The sequence below is a fragment of the Argentina anserina genome, chromosome 6 (assembly GCF_933775445.1).
Source record: "Argentina anserina chromosome 6, drPotAnse1.1, whole genome shotgun sequence".
In the NCBI taxonomy this organism is placed as follows: domain Eukaryota; kingdom Viridiplantae; phylum Streptophyta; class Magnoliopsida; order Rosales; family Rosaceae; genus Argentina; species Argentina anserina.
The window spans coordinates 9,444,864-9,464,576 of record NC_065877.1 but is presented as its reverse complement, the minus strand read 5'-3'; the positions used below and the strand labels follow the sequence as shown (position 1 = coordinate 9,464,576).

General features: G+C 37.4%; 5 protein-coding genes and 1 non-coding gene across 8 annotated transcripts; 3 read left to right on the top strand and 3 right to left on the bottom strand.

Moving 5' to 3' along the window:
* Positions 1 to 282: 282 nt before the first annotated feature.
* LOC126796825 (thioredoxin-like 3-3) lies at positions 283 to 1,445 on the top strand. The gene is made up of 5 exons (XM_050523551.1): positions 283 to 315; positions 462 to 630; positions 746 to 761; positions 880 to 1,140; positions 1,311 to 1,445. Exons 1-4 carry the CDS (start codon positions 283 to 285, stop codon positions 1,097 to 1,099), a joined length of 438 nt encoding a protein of 145 aa, XP_050379508.1. The 3' UTR covers positions 1,100 to 1,140; positions 1,311 to 1,445.
* TRNAD-GUC (transfer RNA aspartic acid (anticodon GUC)) lies at positions 367 to 438 on the top strand. Its single transcript has one exon. It is a non-coding gene; the product is annotated as a tRNA-Asp (tRNA).
* An 85-nt stretch (positions 1,446 to 1,530) lies between the features above and the next one.
* Positions 1,531 to 3,512, bottom strand: LOC126798195 (S-adenosylmethionine synthase 4). 2 transcript variants are annotated; one of them, XM_050525080.1, is made up of 2 exons: positions 3,381 to 3,512; positions 1,531 to 2,731 (listed from the first exon to the last, which is right to left on the bottom strand). In XM_050525080.1, exon 2 carries the CDS (start codon positions 2,727 to 2,729, stop codon positions 1,557 to 1,559), a length of 1,173 nt encoding a protein of 390 aa, XP_050381037.1. In that variant the 5' UTR covers positions 2,730 to 2,731; positions 3,381 to 3,512; the 3' UTR covers positions 1,531 to 1,556. The 2 variants fall into 2 exon arrangements, with proteins under 2 accessions (XP_050381037.1, XP_050381038.1); XM_050525081.1 differs by lacking the exon at positions 3,381 to 3,512 and adding an exon at positions 3,112 to 3,238.
* Positions 3,513 to 4,204: 692 nt separating this feature from the next.
* Positions 4,205 to 5,973, bottom strand: LOC126796824 (uncharacterized). The gene is made up of 6 exons (XM_050523550.1): positions 5,673 to 5,973; positions 5,082 to 5,179; positions 4,919 to 4,990; positions 4,711 to 4,835; positions 4,552 to 4,624; positions 4,205 to 4,470 (listed from the first exon to the last, which is right to left on the bottom strand). Exons 1-6 carry the CDS (start codon positions 5,971 to 5,973, stop codon positions 4,366 to 4,368), a joined length of 774 nt encoding a protein of 257 aa, XP_050379507.1. The 3' UTR covers positions 4,205 to 4,365.
* Positions 5,974 to 6,428: 455 nt separating this feature from the next.
* On the bottom strand, positions 6,429 to 11,335 carry LOC126798678 (protein PTST homolog 3, chloroplastic). 2 transcript variants are annotated; one of them, XM_050525704.1, is made up of 13 exons: positions 11,147 to 11,335; positions 10,938 to 11,051; positions 10,575 to 10,729; positions 9,833 to 10,486; positions 9,326 to 9,509; positions 8,787 to 8,841; positions 8,644 to 8,694; positions 8,480 to 8,533; positions 8,081 to 8,200; positions 7,693 to 7,817; positions 7,294 to 7,345; positions 7,052 to 7,187; positions 6,429 to 6,889 (listed from the first exon to the last, which is right to left on the bottom strand). In XM_050525704.1, exons 1-12 carry the CDS (start codon positions 11,302 to 11,304, stop codon positions 7,089 to 7,091), a joined length of 1,821 nt encoding a protein of 606 aa, XP_050381661.1. In that variant the 5' UTR covers positions 11,305 to 11,335; the 3' UTR covers positions 6,429 to 6,889; positions 7,052 to 7,088. The 2 variants fall into 2 exon arrangements, with proteins under 2 accessions (XP_050381661.1, XP_050381662.1); XM_050525705.1 differs by lacking the exon at positions 6,429 to 6,889 and having other exon boundaries at positions 7,066 to 7,193.
* A 6,143-nt stretch (positions 11,336 to 17,478) lies between these two features.
* LOC126798709 (transcription factor RAX2) lies at positions 17,479 to 19,438 on the top strand. The gene is made up of 3 exons (XM_050525748.1): positions 17,479 to 17,711; positions 17,842 to 17,971; positions 18,275 to 19,438. The coding sequence occupies exons 1-3, from the start codon at positions 17,576 to 17,578 to the stop codon at positions 18,972 to 18,974; spliced, it is 966 nt and encodes a 321-aa protein (XP_050381705.1). The 5' UTR covers positions 17,479 to 17,575; the 3' UTR covers positions 18,975 to 19,438.
* Positions 19,439 to 19,713: the final 275 nt, after the last annotated feature.

Genomic DNA, 19,713 nt, shown 5'->3' with positions numbered 1-19,713 from the left:
CTCCCCCATATGGTCACATTGCTTATCGACCATTTCAACAAACCATTGCTCACGAGGGGATGAGCTGAGGAGCCTTTCCCAGACTTTGCTTATTTCCAATGCTATTATGAAATGCAAGAGATGCAATTCCACTGCTGTACCAAAAAATTGAACAAGCAGTTTTATGAGATTATGAAATGCAAGAGATGAGTACATAGACCACATGATACTGACAACACCATATTTTATCACAATAAAGAGAGCACAGGAAACACAACAGATGGAAGAGCCAACGGCTGACCTATGAAAAGTATGAGGCTCATTGGAAAATTCCAGGTGGTTTTTTGACAGAGATCTTTTAACTAAATTAAGTGATAGAAAAGAAAAGTCGTTGTAGTATAGTGGTAAGTATTCCCGCCTGTCACGCGGGTGACCCGGGTTCGATCCCCGGCAACGGCGCGTTTTGTTTTTGGGTTAGGCAGGTATTTCTATTCATTTGGACGAAACTGGAAGAAGAAAGTGGGAGCGACAACGCCAAAACCTTGGTTTTGCCGGCGAATCGCCATGGCAAGCTTAAGACTGCTTCCACAGATCGACACCTCAGCGACATTCTTCTTCAAATCAGGTCCTCCAAAGCCCCTGTAAGAACCAAACTCCCACCTCATATTTCCTCTGCAATCCCCTTAATTGCTTACTGGGTCTTTTTATTTTGCACCTAATCGTTCTGGGTTTTCTTTGTTTATTTGATTCCTCGCAGGCTGTTATCATTACGGCGCAACCTGGTACGTACACATCTTGATTGGTTTGAATTACCTTGAACGTGTTTGATGTACTGCCTCAATGAAACTGTGGCTCAGTTGGCTATGTTGTGATCAAGTTTGGTTTGCTATCTTGTTTCAGGTGTCGAGTGTGTAGCCAGATTCTTCCTGCATTTTGCCAGCTGAGTGATAGTTTCCCAAAGCTTTCGTTTGTCTATGCAGATATAGATGAGTGCCCTGAAACAACTCAGCACATTCGGTATACGCCAACATTTCATTTCTACAGAGATGGTGAAAAGGTGGATGAGATGTTTGTTGCCGGCGAAGAGCGGCTTCATGATCGCTTGTGGTTGCACTCTTGAAGATGATGATGCTAGGAATGACGACCATTTTTTATGTCTAGGTATTGTCCAGTGTATTCAGTATGGCGATTCGCAAATAACTTCATGTTTACAACTGCGGGTTTTGGATGGTTTACAGTTTACAGATCAATTAAGATATTAGTATATAACTTCAAAAATGGGAACAAAAGTCCGATATAAATGAAAAATTGATCTCTCAATCCCATTCCAGAATCCTCAATGATCAAGAAGCTGGATAATGTGAAAGAATGCAAGTACAAAAATTGACGAAGCGAAGAAAAAACACGATTCAACAAGTACTACATGGTTCCTACTTTTGCTACTACCACAACTTTGGAGCACACCTCTGAATTCCAACTCTAACTCAGTCATGATTTGTGGATCAGATGCATGCTTGAAGCTTCTTTATTCATTTCTAACAAAATTAAGGGCTCTGATAAAGACCAGCCGCCCTGCGTTAAGCTTTCGGCTTGAGGTGCTTTACAGTTTCCCAAGTGAAATCTGGGTCATCGCGGCCAAAGTGTCCATAAGCAGCTGTCTTCAGATACCTGTGTTTGCCTCCCCTTTTCATATCAAGGTTGAGTGCAATCATTCCTGGCCTGAAGTCAAAATTCTCCTTAATAAGAGTCAGTATGTCACTGTCTGGGATTTTGCCTGTTTTGTAGGTGTCCACAAACACTGATAGAGGATCAGGGACCCCGATTGCATAAGAAACCTGAACAATGCATCGGCGAGCAAGGCCAGATGCCACCACACTCTTTGCCGCCTGCCTTACAATGTATGCACCACTTCGGTCTACCTTGGTAGGATCCTTGCCTGAGAAAGCACCGCCACCATGTGCACCCCAACCGCCATAAGTATCGATGATGATCTTTCGACCAGTGAGTCCAGCATCTCCATGAGGCCCCCCGATGACAAAACGTCCCGAAGGGTTGAGATGATAAATGGTTTTGTCATCAATATACTGAGCTGGGACAACGGGTTTGATCACATGTTCCTTCAGATCAGCAGCAATCTGCTCATTTGTGACACTCTCATCATGTTGAGTTGAGATGAGGATTGTGTGCACCCGAATAGGGACCATGGCTCCGTTATCATTTCTGTACTCAACAGTCACTTGAGTCTTTCCATCAGGCCTTAACCATGGGACGGATTTGTTCTTCCTGACCTCGGTCAGCTTGGCACCAAGCTTAGTAGAAAGGACATGAGTTAAAGGCATGAGCTCAGGAGTTTCATCTGTGGCATAACCAAACATGTGGCCTTGGTCACCAGCTCCGATTTCCTCCGGCTTCTTGGTGAAATGGCCGTGAACTCCTTGTGCAATCTCGGGGCTTTGTTCCTCAATGTTGACAAGGACCTTGCACTTGTCAGCATCAAGGCCCACATCAGCCGATACAAACCCAATTCCTCTGCATGTGTCTCGAACAATCTTCTCGTAGTCCACCTTAGCCTTGGTAGTGATTTCACCAAACACCATGACCATGTTAGTCTTCGTGCAGGTCTCGCACGCTACTTTGCTCTCTGGGTCTTGTTCCAAGCAGGCATCCAGAATAGCATCGGAAACTTGATCACACAGCTTGTCAGGGTGACCCTCATTGACAGATTCCGATGTGAAGAGGAAGGTCTCCATTTCTACACAGGAAAAACAAAAAAATATATGCATCAATTTTACAAGACTATAAACCAAACCAAATGGTAATGCCAAAAAGCTGCATCAGCCGGATCTATAACACCACGAGTCCATAATGGTCCTGCTAGTGCTAGCTGACCAACCTCATCCTCATCCCTTATGAAAATCAGATCTATATCTTGTAAATTATATATGATATCACAACAATTCTGATCCTCGGAACACTTATTCTTCCAACGATCTCCTAATGAATTCTCTTCTCTTTTCTGCAGGTACAATGATTCTACTAATATCTTTCTTGCAGATCAGAACTAAAAAGCAAATATAGCACGAGAATTTGTTTTCTCTTTCGAGATTATGTGAATGGAACATTAGGGCTTACATGCTTAACCTCACGATGAAAACCGAAATTATCAAAACTGCCAATAAGATCAAGAACCAATTTTTTTAACGAGAACCAACATCAAAATCAGATATTCGGCATGAACCATCCAATCAACGAAACGAAACAGCTGAATCCCCATTCCCCGGTACTAAATGAATCATTCAGATCGGACGTGCATTGCACTCATCATACTGAGATCTATGTATTACAACACAATAAAAATAAATAACAAGAACAAGAAAAGGTGACAGATGAGGAGAACTAACCTTGTTGATGTATGTGGGGAGAATAGGAATGATGAGAAGTTAGGTCGAAGGAAATGAAAGAGGGCAGCGCGAGTTGCGTGTGTTTATCTAAAAGAGGTTGAGATTAGACGGAGCGAGAAGCGCGAGTTTACGTCTGACTCTCTGTGCGTTTGACACTACTGCGTTTGGATTGGCTTAAATAAGTGCGTTTTCTCAACGTTGGTACGTCTCGAACTAGGTTTCTTTGGTTTGGAGATACCTGTATGATCCGATCTTGAGATGATCTAATCAAAGTTAGAGATAACATCTCGGGTTAATTTTTCGATTGAACATTTTCTGATACTTCATATGGTAATCATACATTATATTATAAACGATACTATTACATTTCTCTGTTTCCCGCTATCATTTGTATCATTTCTTTGTTTAACATAAATGTTGGCTCACATCTGGTATATATTAAGTTATTAACCATTACATTTCTCTTTTCACTTTCACATGAGATGTTGCACTCCTAGATTCAAGTATATCTAGCATGACTAGTATGTGAGACAACGTCTAACAATACTACACCATTTCATCGAATAAAAACGTCTAGCAATACCAGGGAGCAACCTAAGGGAAACATGCAAATGTTGGGACATTATTGTATCTGTGCTGAATTACACAGATAGCAGATCACATTTGTTTGCTGCATGTTGACTCCAGTTGAATCAACCTGTGCAGTTAAAAGAATTCTTGTCTTGTTCAAAATTCAAATGCCATATGGATATGATATTCGGTAATCGATCTCCACAAAAGTCTTAGCTACACATGAACAATATAGGCATAACATCATATGAATGATATGATTCATCTCTACTTCATTTATTAAGGGAACAATTTGATGACCATTCCCAAAGTTTCTCTGCCGAGTTACTGGTGCTGCTGCTTTATCACTCAACTGATGTACATAATAAGGCTATTCAGCTAAAAGAATATAAGAAAGTGTAGACAAGGAGATGATCTAGAAGCTTAGACCAAGTTGAAGTCCAAGGGCAGCATGAACAACAAATAATGTCATTATCCCAGTACCCAGAATCCCATGAACACTTCTTAAGTTGGGATTACCCTGAAAAATAAACACAAGGTAAGATATATGAAACTCAAAGAGGAATAGCTAGAAGACACAGTATTCAAGTATTACGTTTACCTCAAACAAAGAAGGTAAAATTGTCTGAATGGTCAACAGACCAAGGCCAATAAATCCAGTGACAGCATGAGAGCTGCAAGAATAGATAGTTCAGAATTATGAACCCAAAAAAAAAAAAACAAACAAAAGCCAGCAAAAAATTTGGATTCAAAGAAGTACCTCTCAAAAATGGGTTTGTCAGAGGTGAGAAGAGCTGTTACTCCACCAGTTGCTCCAGCAGCAAAAAAGAAAAACATCCCAGCTAGAAGCTTGGGGTGCAAGTCTTTGGCCTTAGCCTTCTCCTCCTGAGATCATCACAACATACCATGAGCACAACATAACTTGTTTCATTTACCACATAACTGCTGCAGTAGTTGTAATACCATACCACATCATCAGAATATCGTATCCGGTAGCCAAGATAGGATCCGTAGCCACCCATTGCAAAGAGAACAACGGCCTGCATACACAGAGAAAATCGTAGACAATAATGTCAAGAAACTCTAAACAATTTTCACATTCACAGCATAACATTAATGAGAGGTATATACCATATTGCCTGGGTGACCCCAATGCACAAGCCAGCCAGGAAGACTCCATGATTTGACAAGCTCAACGAATGGCTCAAATAGAGATGTCACAGCACCAGCTGAAGGGATTCGTTACGACTTATGAGTATCAAACTCAGTAACATGACCAGTTTGTTATAATCAATTTGATATGATAGAGGCCTACTTTAGAAACAGAGAGCGTATGCAGTTAATCAGGGAAATACCGATTTCAAGGTTAAAAATTTCTGCTTAGACTCCAACAACTAGGAATAATAAACAAAAATAGGAGATATTCACAAATTCTAATTCAAGAAACTAAGCTACAATGTGCTCTCCAGGGTATTCTCAAGAAGTTTGATAGGCACAGGACGTACAAACTAACGTTCAGAACCTCCAGGCGAACTGAGCTATCCCTATCCTTTCGAAGTGGACCAAAACATTATTAACTTCATCATCATAAAAGAAAAAACATTATCACTTAATAAGAAACTCAGACTTTGATGTGGCAAATATATATTAACACCATGAATCTGCCAGTTCAGTTATTAACCCATCAACAACGGAAAAGAGTAGAGAGCGAAATAGTGGTACCTCCAGGAAGAGCAGCCAAAACCAGCAGAGGCAGAAGATTGGAGTACAAGAGAGTCTCACTGGGCTTCTCCACTTGTATCTGTAGCTGCTCAGCCTCCTCAGCACAATCAACATCTTGACTGACTTTTCTGTTCATCACTAAAGGAGAGAAGCAAGCTCTTCTTCCAGCGACGCACAACGCAGGCGGCAACGACGGAGGGGGCAGGCATTTGGAGGAGGATGTTGGTATGGTAAAAAATGCAGAGGAGCGTAGAAAAGGAGTGGAAGGCTTGAGAGAACAATGAGCAGAGGCAGTGACCATGGCCATATAGGAAGAGTGTGGTTCTGTGAAGTGGAGTAGACTGTGTGTGATAGAGTGAGAACAAACTAAAGGAATGAAAGAGGGCAGTGAAGATAAAGAGGTAAAGAGTAATGGATAGTGGGATAGGCGAGGAAGGAGACACGCCTGTGAGTTCTCGGTCCTATCACTCCTATGTAAGGGATGGATGGCATGGAGTATGGACAGTAACTGGTAATGTCATTTCCACGTGGTTTCAACACGCCCGATCTCTTATTCCCTTTCGAGAACTTTCCAGTGACCAAGTCTTGTATGTTATGTCCATAGATTATAATTGTGAAATTATACATTTAGATTCCAACTTGGAGATCATAATCGACAGCGTCATTCAATATGGACTTGGTGGTATTCACGGCCTAAACAGAAAATCCTACGGCCATTCGACATGAAAACGGATTACCGAAAAAGCATGAATCATAGGTTTGGAAAAGCGATACTCAGAGATATCCGGGTAGCATATACAAAACTGCTCCCACATCTGCTTCGAGTCACTGTTCGAGTTCATGTAACAGCCAACAACATACAGATTCTCTACTAGGCAGGATACCACCGGAATAAGGTTATTGCAACCGTGAATGTTGAAATTAATAGGATAGTGAAGCTCTATGGTGACTAGCAGATATATACATTTGCACGGATCAGATTTGATAGCTCCTACTTTGTACGGTGATCACGGCAGCTGTAAATAAATATGGTTGTGGTTCAGGGCTCCTCTCATCTCCATCTGTGTAAGTAGTCTCCCACTTGATTTATTGGTCCTGATGGCATATTTTAAAGAATAAAGACTGCTTCAACATCAATTTTGCGTCTGCCCTCAATCCCCTCATAGATAGGCCAGATATGAGATATCTAGCAAGTGATTATTTAGCTGCCTCCTTGCCTGCAACACATCAGATATGAACATACAATAAGGCGGCAGGATTATAGAAAAACATTTCAGCTTTCCACTTTCATTAGGCCTGACTTCAGTTGTTATTTTGTCTTATCAGCTTCATACCTGATATGAGATCTGAAACTATTGAGATGCATATAACTAACTTACCCCTGTGATCCATAGATAAAATGCCCTTCAAAGCCATTTAACCGTCAACTCGAAGAATGTTGTTACATATTGTACCCCTGGTAACTGTTTCTCTTTGAGGATCAATATTCCAATGGCCATCAACAAGGAATTTTATCTATCACTTAACAAAAAGCCAGATTTAGAAAGTTATTCAAGGGGTTGTATTCTCTTCTATCCAGATAACAAAAAAAATTCTTTTCTCAAGTAGTATGTGTGCACACCTCATATACTCCCGGGTAAAGCCATAGCATTGTTGACCACAGCCTGGATTTTCTGGTTGAACAAGTCCATATGGAAATTAGTGACAATTTTATGAGATCATGTATATAAAATTACTTGTTAAAGGATATAAAAGCTAATCGAAATTTGAAAGTTAGACCAACAAATTGTTAACATTCTATGAGACCAAAATGACATCGTGTCAAAGGATATGGGATGGCCTCAAAATTACGCTAGTTTGCATGAAAGAAAAGTAGAGACAAATAAAAATGTAAAAGACAATAATATGCCAAGCTCATTATGATAATCCTGCAGGAAGTATAGGTGTTCAGCACAGAAAAAAGTACAAAGATTAAATAGACATGTGATGCCATATTATACAGAGAAAAAGAATGTAACACCTTGATCCTGTGTGGTCTATGATACTGGATGGTGGCTGTGGATCCAATTTAATTTGATGATGCCAACCATTGAAGCTGCCAGTCACCTCCACAATCTCACCATCACCATGATACTGGATCTCAACCTGACAAAATCATGAAACTAATCTCATCAGCAGACGTCATTAATATCAATCAGACAATACATGCAACCATTTAAAGGGAATACAAACAATCAATAGAGACAACAGCAGAGATGAAACTCAGAGAAGAACTGTGGTCTTATTTTTCTACAAAGACAACAGTAGTAAGCTCAAAGTCTAATTACTATATCATGCAGAAGTTGGGACTCGACTTCCAAGCTGAAAAATAATACAAAAGATATCCAACATAATAGTAGATGCAATACCTCCACTAATCCTGACAGGTTTTCTTCAGCAGCAAGCAACTCTGCATCTTTTTCAAGGATAAGTTTTTGTGCCTCGCTGATAGCTATTTCTGCGTTGGCTTGCATGACTGACAATGCATGCTACGGAAAGAAATAAAAACCATGATAATAAGATTCAGTAATTGTATTGCCAATGGAAGTATGATTCTTCAGACAAAATCTAAAAAATAAATACAATAATAAGGGAGAAAAAGAAAGAAAGAAAAACCACATATTTAATTCCTGAATATCTCTCAAGTAGATAGCTCTCACATGCAATCCCCCTGTTGGCCTTACTATATCTGTTAAGTGCAATGCACATGCTAATATATGTCATTATTCTAATACAAAGATTCAGTTGATCCAAAGTAATTAACATACCTGTTCCTTCTCAATCTGTTCTTTCAACCGAGACAATTCTAACTCCTTCTGATGCTGAGTATATAACAGTATACAAGCAGGATTATGAACAATTATTCACATTAAAAGCTCCAAATTCAAGCAAATTTCAAGAATTTAGGAATGTGGAATGGCAAATATAGTACCAACATGGACTTGAGACGACTAATATCTTGTTGATCCTCCCTCTCACATGTCTGTAAACAGAATCGTAAAAATCAATGTATACTGCTTTAAACATAAGCACTTGGTCAATTGATAATTTTGACTAATACAGTTCAGAAATGACCTTAACATCCTTGTCAGATAGAGAACTCCGTAAATCACCTAATGAAGTAGCATCACTACATGTTTAAACAGAAAGAAAGGTAAGATAAGAAAATATTACATACTGATGTGCCAAGAAAAGCATTGCAGTGGATCGTTTATAGAGGTTGCGAACTATGCAGTAGATAACCATTTCAGTTCCAGTTTCATAAGATCTTAATCAAATATTTGGTTTATAACTGCTTTGATACTACAGATCACACCTAAAAATCCTGTCTTGTCTAAATTCTAACAAAATAAATGTATTACGAACAGAACTAAAATGGTATAAGAATGCATCTCTGTGCTCCCCCACCCATATATTAGAAAGATAAAAGCATGCTCAGAATGTTGTTGTTCCCTTTATGAATGACTAGAGTCATGATTCTATCATGGAATTGACTACTAGAAATTAGAAACTATCAGAACGTACTGCTACAAAAGAGATTCTATCATGTTTGATTGGGTTAAATAGTAATAGCATACGGCAATGACACTTTGATCAGATGTAAAAATTACTACCCAAGATAAGGGTCAACTGTTGTTGAAGACAAAACTTGGTCAGCCATTCCATCACATCCCTCATGAAAATGCTTTGAGTGCTCTGAAGTACAGGTTCTTGGTTGAACTTCTTCAGCATTCCTGAACTGATTGCCGTTCTTGATTTCTTCAGCAACACTCTCAATAGATACACCATAAATGTTATCTGAACATCAAGCAACTCAAAGTTCTTTATTAAATTTCAAAGAAGCAATTAAACTAAGTCTTAAAAGCATGACACATGAACATGCTTGTAGTGTAGTAGTAACAGGTTGTATGAAAGGCATGCATATTGGTACGGTGACAAATACAATGAAAGGTAAGTATACTTGAATGTTAACATATTACAATAAAATGAAAGCATATCACAAGTGTTTATGCTATAGGAATAACAAAGACTCACTCTGGAGCTGATAAGAAATGAGGTAGTTCACTGAACAACATAAAGCAATGTTAACTTCAAAAACAGCACCCCTCAATGAAGCTTACCTTCAAGTGTATCTACATCCCCATTCAGCACAAATTTTTTCACCTTCTCCTTGAAGGACATATCTACTGGAGGTTGTACAAGCGTGTCCTCGGAGTTGTGTGATTCAATTTCTGAACTAGACTGGTCCACCTCTTCTATTGAAGCTTTGTTCGACAATGAAACTTCATCGCTCATATTGTCTATCTTCTCATCCTGACCTCTAGGTAACGAATCAATATCAGATTCAAATGGGATGCTAAGATGTTCACCAGAGTTCAGATCCCATTTATGATTGTTTTCTTGGACGGGAACAGTGGTAGGCAAGGATAACTCTTCAATCAGGCCCAATGATGAATTAGTGGAAATTTCTGTAGGTAAATAGCTGTGATTGTCGAAGCTGAAGGCTATGCCAATCTCAGAACTATTGACATGATTCTCAATTATAGGAACATCTTCCCTATCATCCACCTCTTCATTATGAACTTCTAAATCACTAGAAGAAGTATCCAGCAAAAGCGAATCCCCTGATGATTCCACCAGCACATCAACACCATCATCATGGTCCAGAATTGGATCAGTAACCAGAGTTTCAGGATCACTTTCCAAGATTGAATCTTCACTGAAAGAAGAGAATTCCTCAACCACAGTTATATAATTCACCTCTTGATCCTGACCTTTTAAATCATTGAGAAGCTATCAGTAACAGTTGCATACACTATTATATAACGTCTCACACATAAGCTAGAAGAAACATATATTGACCTGTCGTGCTATCTTTCTGACCGCCATCATTTTCAGCTATAAAGTTATCCGCATTATCATCCACATCCGCTGTCGATTCTGACTCCGTCGAGTCAGCAAGAAGCTCTCTAATAAGCTTATATCCCCTCCTTCTAACAATGTACGCAAGGTCATTCCTATCATTCACATTACATAACACAAAATAAGTCTTTTTAAGTCTTTAATTTTCATACACACCACCTCATATTACAAATGTGAGCAAAGTAACCCAATCATATCTAAACTAATTCAATAGATAAACCCTAACTATGCAAATACACTTAATTTCCCAAAGCTGAGTTAAAAATCAAAGCACAAATTGATCAGAAAAACAAATCAAAGAACCTTCCGTGCTGCGAGAGCTCTTTCATGGAGGGCACATGACCTTGTGGGAGTCCAACGGCAGCAACAAACTCCAGGAGCTCACTGCAAAGGTCCTCATTTCTCTTCGCCTTCCTCCTACGAATTCTCCAAAGCAAAACAGAAATGTCAGAGCGGCGAAGACAAACCAGGAAACCAAATCGGAAAGGGAAAAGAGCGAGATGATGATGAACCTGGATTTCGACGAGGAAGAAGCGCGAACCGCGAAGTGTAGCGGTGGAGAATGAGGCGTCCGGCGGCGGAGATTGAGGTGGTGGCGGGGGTCGAAGAGGACGAGCTTGGGAGAGAGGAAGAGGGAGGGGAAGGCGGGGAAGTGAGAGAGAGTGGCCATCACTCATCGGGGAAGTGAGACCGGGACTTGGTTTTTTACCAGGAGAAATCTTCTCGTGAATTTTATGTGGGCTGTTAGTAGTAGTAGTGGTAAGCGGAAGAGCGGTGAATAGTAAATAGTATATGGTAAATGTTTCTGAAGAAGGCGGTTTGGACTAGTATGTAGATTGGATTACTTATCTCTAATTAGCCCAATAAGGGTGATGGGAGGCTAAAGTTTGGTCGTCAGCCCAAGTTTTAGTGAGGCCTAAGGGATGCCCATAATCGAAGAAGAAGAAAGCTTATACTTCCGAGTTAAAAGGTGATAGATATTTGTTACAAAGAGACATCAGGTAAGGTGATTGCGTTCATGGCTGTCGCTTCTGGGAATGAAACTGGTGAAGGAATGCAAGTGCAAAATGGTGATAGGCATCGTATCTAGGCTAGCTGTACAGAAAAGAAGGCAGAACAATAATTTTCTTTCGAAATATGCTAGGTGAGCCACAATTTAGGAACCAGCCTATTTGGTATTTACATTACTAAGCTTAAGTGTTTCACTAAATAACATGATTGTGCACAGTACACTACAAATGTTTTTGGTATTAGACATATTTAAATGTGGCTATAATGTGAGTGTTACCCACGTGACCAACCACCTAAAATCTCACAAAACCCTCTAAATAATTAACAAGCCCCATTTGGCGACCCACATTCTAGCCACATTTGAATATGCTTAATGCTAAATTTTTTTGTAATGGTAAGGTGGGCTCTAGCCCTCTAGGTGGGTTATCGAAATGTTTTTCACCTACAGTAAAATCTCTATAAATTAAAAATAGGCTCGGGATTGAGGAAATTCATTCTTTTAGTGAGATATTAATATATTAATTAATTAATAATATATTAATTTATTGATTGATTAATAACTTATCAATTTATTAATGTATAATAAATATTTTCTTTCACTTTAAAAAAACACAAATTTTACTTTGTTCATGCACTATACTGTTTGATTTATCACAGATACCATTATTCAAAATATTATGTTGTTCAATGTTCAATGTTCTATATTCTTTTATTTGATGATAATTAAATCAATAAAATTCTTCAATGAAATTCTCATAATGTAAAATTTATTATATAAGTTATGTCATTATTAATTTATATATTCGATGAGGTCTATATAAATTCTCAAATTTCTATTATCTTATAAATTTAGTGAATTATTAATTTAGCACGTTAGCCCCGAGTATAGACCGGAAAAAAACTATTATTTTAACGAGATTATTAATTAATTAGATATTAATTTAACGAAATTCTACTGTAATTTTACTTGTTTTCTTTCTCCACCGATTTATTCTAATTTTGACCCTGGTTGCGGCTTTAAATTGGTGTGATTGTTACTCGTTAACAATGCACGTACTTCTTCTTTCTATTCGGTTAGCTAGTGTACAAGTTGTTGATATGTACCATGGTTCCTGATGATGAGAAAATTGTGATGTGGGATGAGGGGATTCCATCGTTGCTAGATAAATTAACAGAGGAGGTAATCTACTCTGAGGTCATGCAATTTTTGCAATTAATTATATTTGCTGTAGAGTCGGTAACATACTTCTCAGTTGCTCTAAATAATCTAATGTCAAGTAGGTTTTTTTTTCCTTCAAAGGATGTCAAGTTGAGTGGAATTACTTGAGTAATAATAGTTCATCATTTTGTCGTGTTTTTAAGTCTTTGAGGAGTAAACTATTATTTGTTACTCTCGCTTTACTATCACAGATTCACAGTTGACTCTCAAAAAAAAAATATTCAGGCAATGAAGTTCTCGTTAATCTTTATCTTTTTTTTCGGTACATTTCAAAGATGAAGAATCTACCTGTGAAGAAGCCATCAAACAGAAAGTTTGATTCATGCAACCTAGATAACGTCAGCAGCAAATAGCTCTTAATTTATGTTTGTAAACAAGACTAATTAAGCTAGTTATATAATAAATATTCATATATACAGTTTCGTTTACATGGTCGTAGCTAACCGTGGAATTTATGCTCAACCACTATTAGATTTATAGATAGTGTAAAAAATATTTTGGCATTTGGCACATTCGTTTGAAGAATGAAGAACCATTATTTACCTGTGGCATGCGTTCTATTAGTTTTGAAATTTTGGCATGCATTGTCTTGATCGATGTCCTAGGCATGACTTTAACTCGATTGATGATCAAACTAGCAATCTATAGAAGAAAATAAATAACTGTAATTTCAGCCCTCATTAGTTTCCATTGCATGCTTATCGTTCACCATGCACAACAGATATATATATATATATATATATATATATATATATATATATATATATATATATAGCGTATAGCTTCATCGTTTAACTTCTAAACCACATGAGAGGTTTCAGTGCAAACCCAGCCATATATATATATATATATAGCGTATAGCTTCATCGTTTAACTTCTAAACCACATGAGAGGTTTCAGTGCAAACCCAGCCAAGTATAGAACGTAGGCTATAAATTCTACTCATACGGCCATACATATTCAAATAGTTGCACTGTTGCACAAAAGGATAATATTCGCTGTACCAAATATATGGTATTGTTGACTTCGGAACAATTTTTCCAAATAAATTAAAGATTGTTCTGGGTAGAACTTCATTGTCAATTGTGTGCATTACTGGGGAAACTTGCATGCTTAATTAATTAGAAGCATATAGCATGGCTAATTATCATTCAAATTTGATCAATTTAGTTCAATACACATAATAGAAGTTTACAAACTGCTAAGCCAATACTTAAACTTGAAAAGTTGTGTGTTAGCTAGGACTTGTAAGGGAATCATTAATCCTAGAAACAAAGGAAAAATATGATCACGCATGCATGTGTTTGTTAGATACTTAGGTGAGTTAGATAACAACTAAAGCAGATCGATCTATAAACCAAGAGGAAGATCGAGTCTCGAGTTGGTTTGATCAGTTGACTTCAGCAACAATTATTCTTCCATTTAAAAACTCAGCTCATAGCTAAGCTGGTATTGCATTGTCGACCGTACGTACAATTTGTTTATATATATATATATATATATATATAAAGATCAAATATCTCCATTTTAAATAAATCATATGTCAGCTTTATGCAGTTATGTTTCAATTTTCAAGCATGAATTAAACTGCATGTACGTACATGCATATGTACATATGTTTAATATTGACTTGAAAATAAAAATCGTACAAAATATATATATATATATATCTTTTTAAGTGGTTGAATCGTATCGACCTCGAGGGAAATTAACACTCAAGTCTAATGATCGAGATATTCACTTGTTTCCAATACAAACAAATAATTAGAGAATTTGAGCAGCACTCAACATATAGTCTCAGAACAAAGGTCAAAATCCCTACGCTTGTTAGGTGGGAGGTTTAACGACAGCAAAGCACCAAGAACATTTACAATCACTTACGTGAAGATTAAGATATTAAGTCGATGGCGACCTTTGTTTTTGTTTGACTGTTTCAAATCTATAGACATTGATCAATCCACGTATATTGAAGTCTGAAATTATCTTATTTGGACCACGATCAATTTTACTGGATCCAAACTGGCAAGCAAAATGTGCGAATCAAAAACTTTTCGATGTCAGCCATGAATATAATTTTCTTTTAGATGAAGATTAACTTTACAATGATATATGATAAAATTTAAGCCTCACAAGATAGAGAACAATAATGCAATGGGCGTCCAAATTTGTATATAGTAGTTTAAGAACAAAACCACATGGTTTTATAAGTGTCACGAATCACGATCATATTTTTACAGTCCATACCGAATTTATATATAACGTGCATCAGTGCATGTATGAGTCATGAATCATGAGTCTCATGACCAAGCCATCGGTGCATCAGTACAAATTTACATGATCCAGATCTTTTCCAAAATGTTCTAATATATCAATCTATACCTAAATATTGGACTCACTGATCTTCATTTTTTCTACATTTTCCTGTAATACTTTGACTTTGTAGACAATAATGTATTGTATATGGCGCCAAAGATTAGTTAATTACCATGGTTTTGCTATGGTCTGCTTGATACGAAGGGGAGGTCCGCAGAAGGGGTAGTTCGTGGGATTTGACAAGAATTGCAACAAAAGACCAATCAAATCATATATATATATTACAAATTAATTGTTTTACTTACGATGTTGATCCATTTCACCCCAAAGGGTAAATAAGATGACATCGATATGATCGTAGCTAGGTAGTCATGAAGCCAATTTCTTTTTTGTTTGGAATGCAAGGGAACCAATTAGAGTATGACTTTATTATAAACCTGGCATAAGTAAGTGGATTCAATAAAAGGCCGAAGTTCATGCTCTACCTCATCAATGGTCATTTTATGTTCTCGCTCTCTTAGTAGGGCAAAATGTTGAAGGCTTTAGCCTTTCGAGCTTATAGTCTTACTTAATTTGATTATTAACTCGCCGGTCGACCAATCTAAATACAATTTGAATTGTCTTTCCCTATATCTTATATGGTATGACTTTGTCACCGCCCAATATGAACTCCAAATAAAGTACAGAGAATGTGATCGAATAACAATCACATTATAACAGTAATGATACAGTACAATGCAAGGTTGAAAAGTAGGTGACTTATGCTTATAGTCTACGAGTTCTAATGAAATCTGGACTTGAAATTGGAAGAAATGTTGTTCAAACTTTTGGAAAATTGCAGCTTCGATCTTAGAGATGTTTAATGCCAAATTTTCAAATTCATACTCCATGACTTTTTTTTTGGTGAGAGCACTCCATGACTTATCAACGGTCCAAAACAAGGATATTAATTGTAGTATGCCAAACATGACCAACGTTCACATTGTTTAGTTCACATGCAATTGTTTATTTCTTTAAATTAATAACTAAGAGTCTCTTCTGGATCAAAAGAAAAACGTAAGGTATCCAAAATTTAATTGAATTTTGATTAAACTATTGGAATTGCACTTAAAGATAATTATGAGTAATTACTGAATCACTGATTCTAAATTTGTTAGTTCAAATAGACGCATCATGGAAGGTTGGACGATTTTTGGAAGTCGTCACCATGGGCATGCATGATACGAGGAAAGTCGTCACCATCTTATACACTGCATGCGTGCAAGCTTACATAATTATTGATCAATATTTCATGGTTACTAGTTATAAGCTACTAAATTAAAGCTCGTATAAGAACAACTGATCGAACAATCGACACTAATATATAGCCAGTCAAGATATTGGCTGTTAATTCAAGTTTTTGTGCAATTAAAGAAGCTAATTAGCATTATTACATAGAAAAAATAAAACTACTAATTAGCTAGAGATTCTTGAATTGTATCATTCGAGGTACATGAAACTCTTTGGTGTCACTTCTAATTGTCTATGGATCATATCTTGGATAGTGACCTTCAATGACTTTGTAAATTTATTATTCTAAAAGAAAACTAGCAGGTAATTGATCGAATATAACATACAGTATGGGGACAGTCCGTAGTCGTCGTATTCGTTTGAGGCTTTCAACATGCCACCAATTATTAGCATTTCAACGAGCTACCAAGTTACATTTTGTCAAATTTCGTCGAGATTTCAAGTGAAGGAAACTCATTAAGTCATTAACTGTTCAACTAAGAATCTTAGTTTAGATATCAGTCGCAACACTAAAGCAAAAGCATATATTAAATACCGTATCCCATCATTTTCAATTATCAAGTTTCTGTTAAATTTCTAGTAAATTTCTAGAACTATAGGCTGCACTATGCAAGAACTCTCGCTTCTTTTGATCTATGTTCGATCTCACTACTATAGCGCTATAATTGGTTATCAACTTCAAAACGTGAAATGGATCACATTATGAAATTCATACATTATGACACAGTTAGCAGCTCAGGCTTTGGATTCCTTGTGTTGTAGCAGAAGGAAGAGACCAAGTAAGGCCTAGACCAGTAGAGCGGGGAGGTTCTATAATTTGATTATGATAGAAAGTTCTGATAGGCTATATACTTTAGGGTCATAGTTAATCAAACAAGAACAGGGGTTAGAAAAGTGATGTATGATTGAAATTGGAGAGCCCTGTCCTTTGACTTCTCCTATCCCTTAGAAAATAATATCCCCAAGTCCCCTCCTGAAAACATAAAGCTAAAGACTCGCCTCCCACATAAGAGCATTAGCACAAAAGCCTGGTTTGAAAGAGTCTTTTGGTTTCTCAGAGAAAGAACTTGAGGAATAGAGAGCTATACAGAAAGACTTAACTAGAGAGATGGGGAGAGCTCCTTGCTGTGACAAGGATAATGTGAAGAAAGGACCATGGTCACCAGAAGAAGATGCAAAGCTTAAAGAGTATATAGAACGATATGGGACTGGGGGGAACTGGATTGCTCTTCCACAGAAAGCTGGTAATTTCTTGCTTCTTTCATTTCATATGAAATCTCGATGAAATCACTTTGATCGATCAGTGTTTCTTTTAGTTACTTGTTTGTGACAATTAGTGAATGGCTGTGGTTGTGAACTTGTGATTGACTTCAGGTCTAAGGAGATGTGGAAAGAGTTGCAGATTAAGATGGCTTAACTATCTCAGGCCCAACATTAAGCATGGAGAGTTTTCTGATGAAGAAGATAAGATCATTTGCAACCTCTTTGCTAGCATTGGAAGCAGGTATCTGACTATTTTGGTTCCTTCACTTAAATCCCATTTTCTTCATATTTTTCGGGTTTTTAGTGTTTGATCTTTTACATATACCAGTTTTTTTTTAAAAACTATTACTTGCAGCAGGTTGATTATAAAAATTAAGCTACATATGTTGAAGAATATATGCCATATGCTCAAATTTTTGGGTTCATTGCATGCATGACAAGTCTAGAATTTCTTATGATTTGCATTCGTAGTTTCTTGTGTTCAGTGGCATATATTGTTCTTCTAAAGGATCTTTACTTAATTGGAAGACATTTTTAAGTGTAGGTGGTCAATTATAGCAGCTCAATTGCCAGGAAGGACAGACAATGATATCAAGAACTACTGGAACACAAAGCTCAAGAAGAAACTCAACCAATATTCCATGATGGGCATAATCCCTCACAACTCAGGCAGCTTCTCATCTCTTCTTCCTCCCCAAACTTCAACCTCATCATCCTCACCAACATCATACAGAAGAAGCAGCAACACCAGTACTCCTACGTACTACTCACATCAAGTCGGGTCCTTCTCCAGTGCTAATCTGGAACCTCATATTCCATTTTCACCAAGTTTTTTAAGTGGTGCCAATACTACTACTACTACTAATGCTGCCCTTCAAGTAGGTCAAGACAGTTTTATGGGTCAAACCATGATGCAACATTATCAAGCAAGGGATAACATCTTGATGTTTGGGGGTACCACTACTGAAGCTAGCTGCAGTTCTTCTGATGGGAGCTATGGCACTACAGGTTATGGTGAAGTACAGTTGGGTCTGCAAAACTACTACTACAATAATGGTACTGAAGCAAACAATCAGAAAATCATGGTGTCAGAGAATGGTCTTGGTCTTGATCATGACGCTCCATTAGAGTATGGCCTTGAAGAGATCAAGCAGTTGATTAGCAGTAGCACTACTAGTGGTGGTTGCAACAACTTTTTGTTTGATGAAAACAAGACAGAGGAAAAGGTCATCAGGTACTACTGATGCTGACAGTGAGTGAAATCAAAGATATGGAAGAAGAAGAAGTAAGGGAAATAGGGGGATTGGTTAAAGATCTTCTGGATTTTGGACTACACTGTTTTCTGTGAAAGAAGAGGTTGGAGTTGGTATGTTTCTGACAGTACATGGTAAAAAAGGTTTCCTCTTTTGCATTGCTTTTAGGGAAATGATGTATGTCTAAGTAGCAAGTACACTTTAACTGCACTCACGGCATGGAGATATCTGATATCACAGCAACAACAACAAAAATCCCATCTTTTTAGGATCTGCAAACCAAGTTTTTTTTTTGTGACTATGCATTGTTCTTCCATTGTCTTAATTATTCAATTCAACTTAGTTAGATCTGTGTGGATATTATCATCTTCTAGTCTTCTAGCCAGAGTTAAAGATTAAGAACGACTTGATGTTAATCCCAATCTCAGTCTTCAATGTAGTTTGGTACAGAACCAGCAATTCATATTATACAAATGCAGCAGAAAATTATTATTATCATTGGCGTCAGCAGTTGCATCATAACTTAAATGAGGCACTGCAAAATGGCACACTTAACAGGATAATTGTCATGGTTTATAAAGTATTACTAACTTTTGATATAATTATTGTATAAACCAATAATTGATCTATCACAGAAAATGATATAATGATAATTTTTGATATCTCTCTCTTTTTTAACATGGGAGGTGGTTTCAATAATTGACAACACTTTGGATTAAGACTTGTGCGG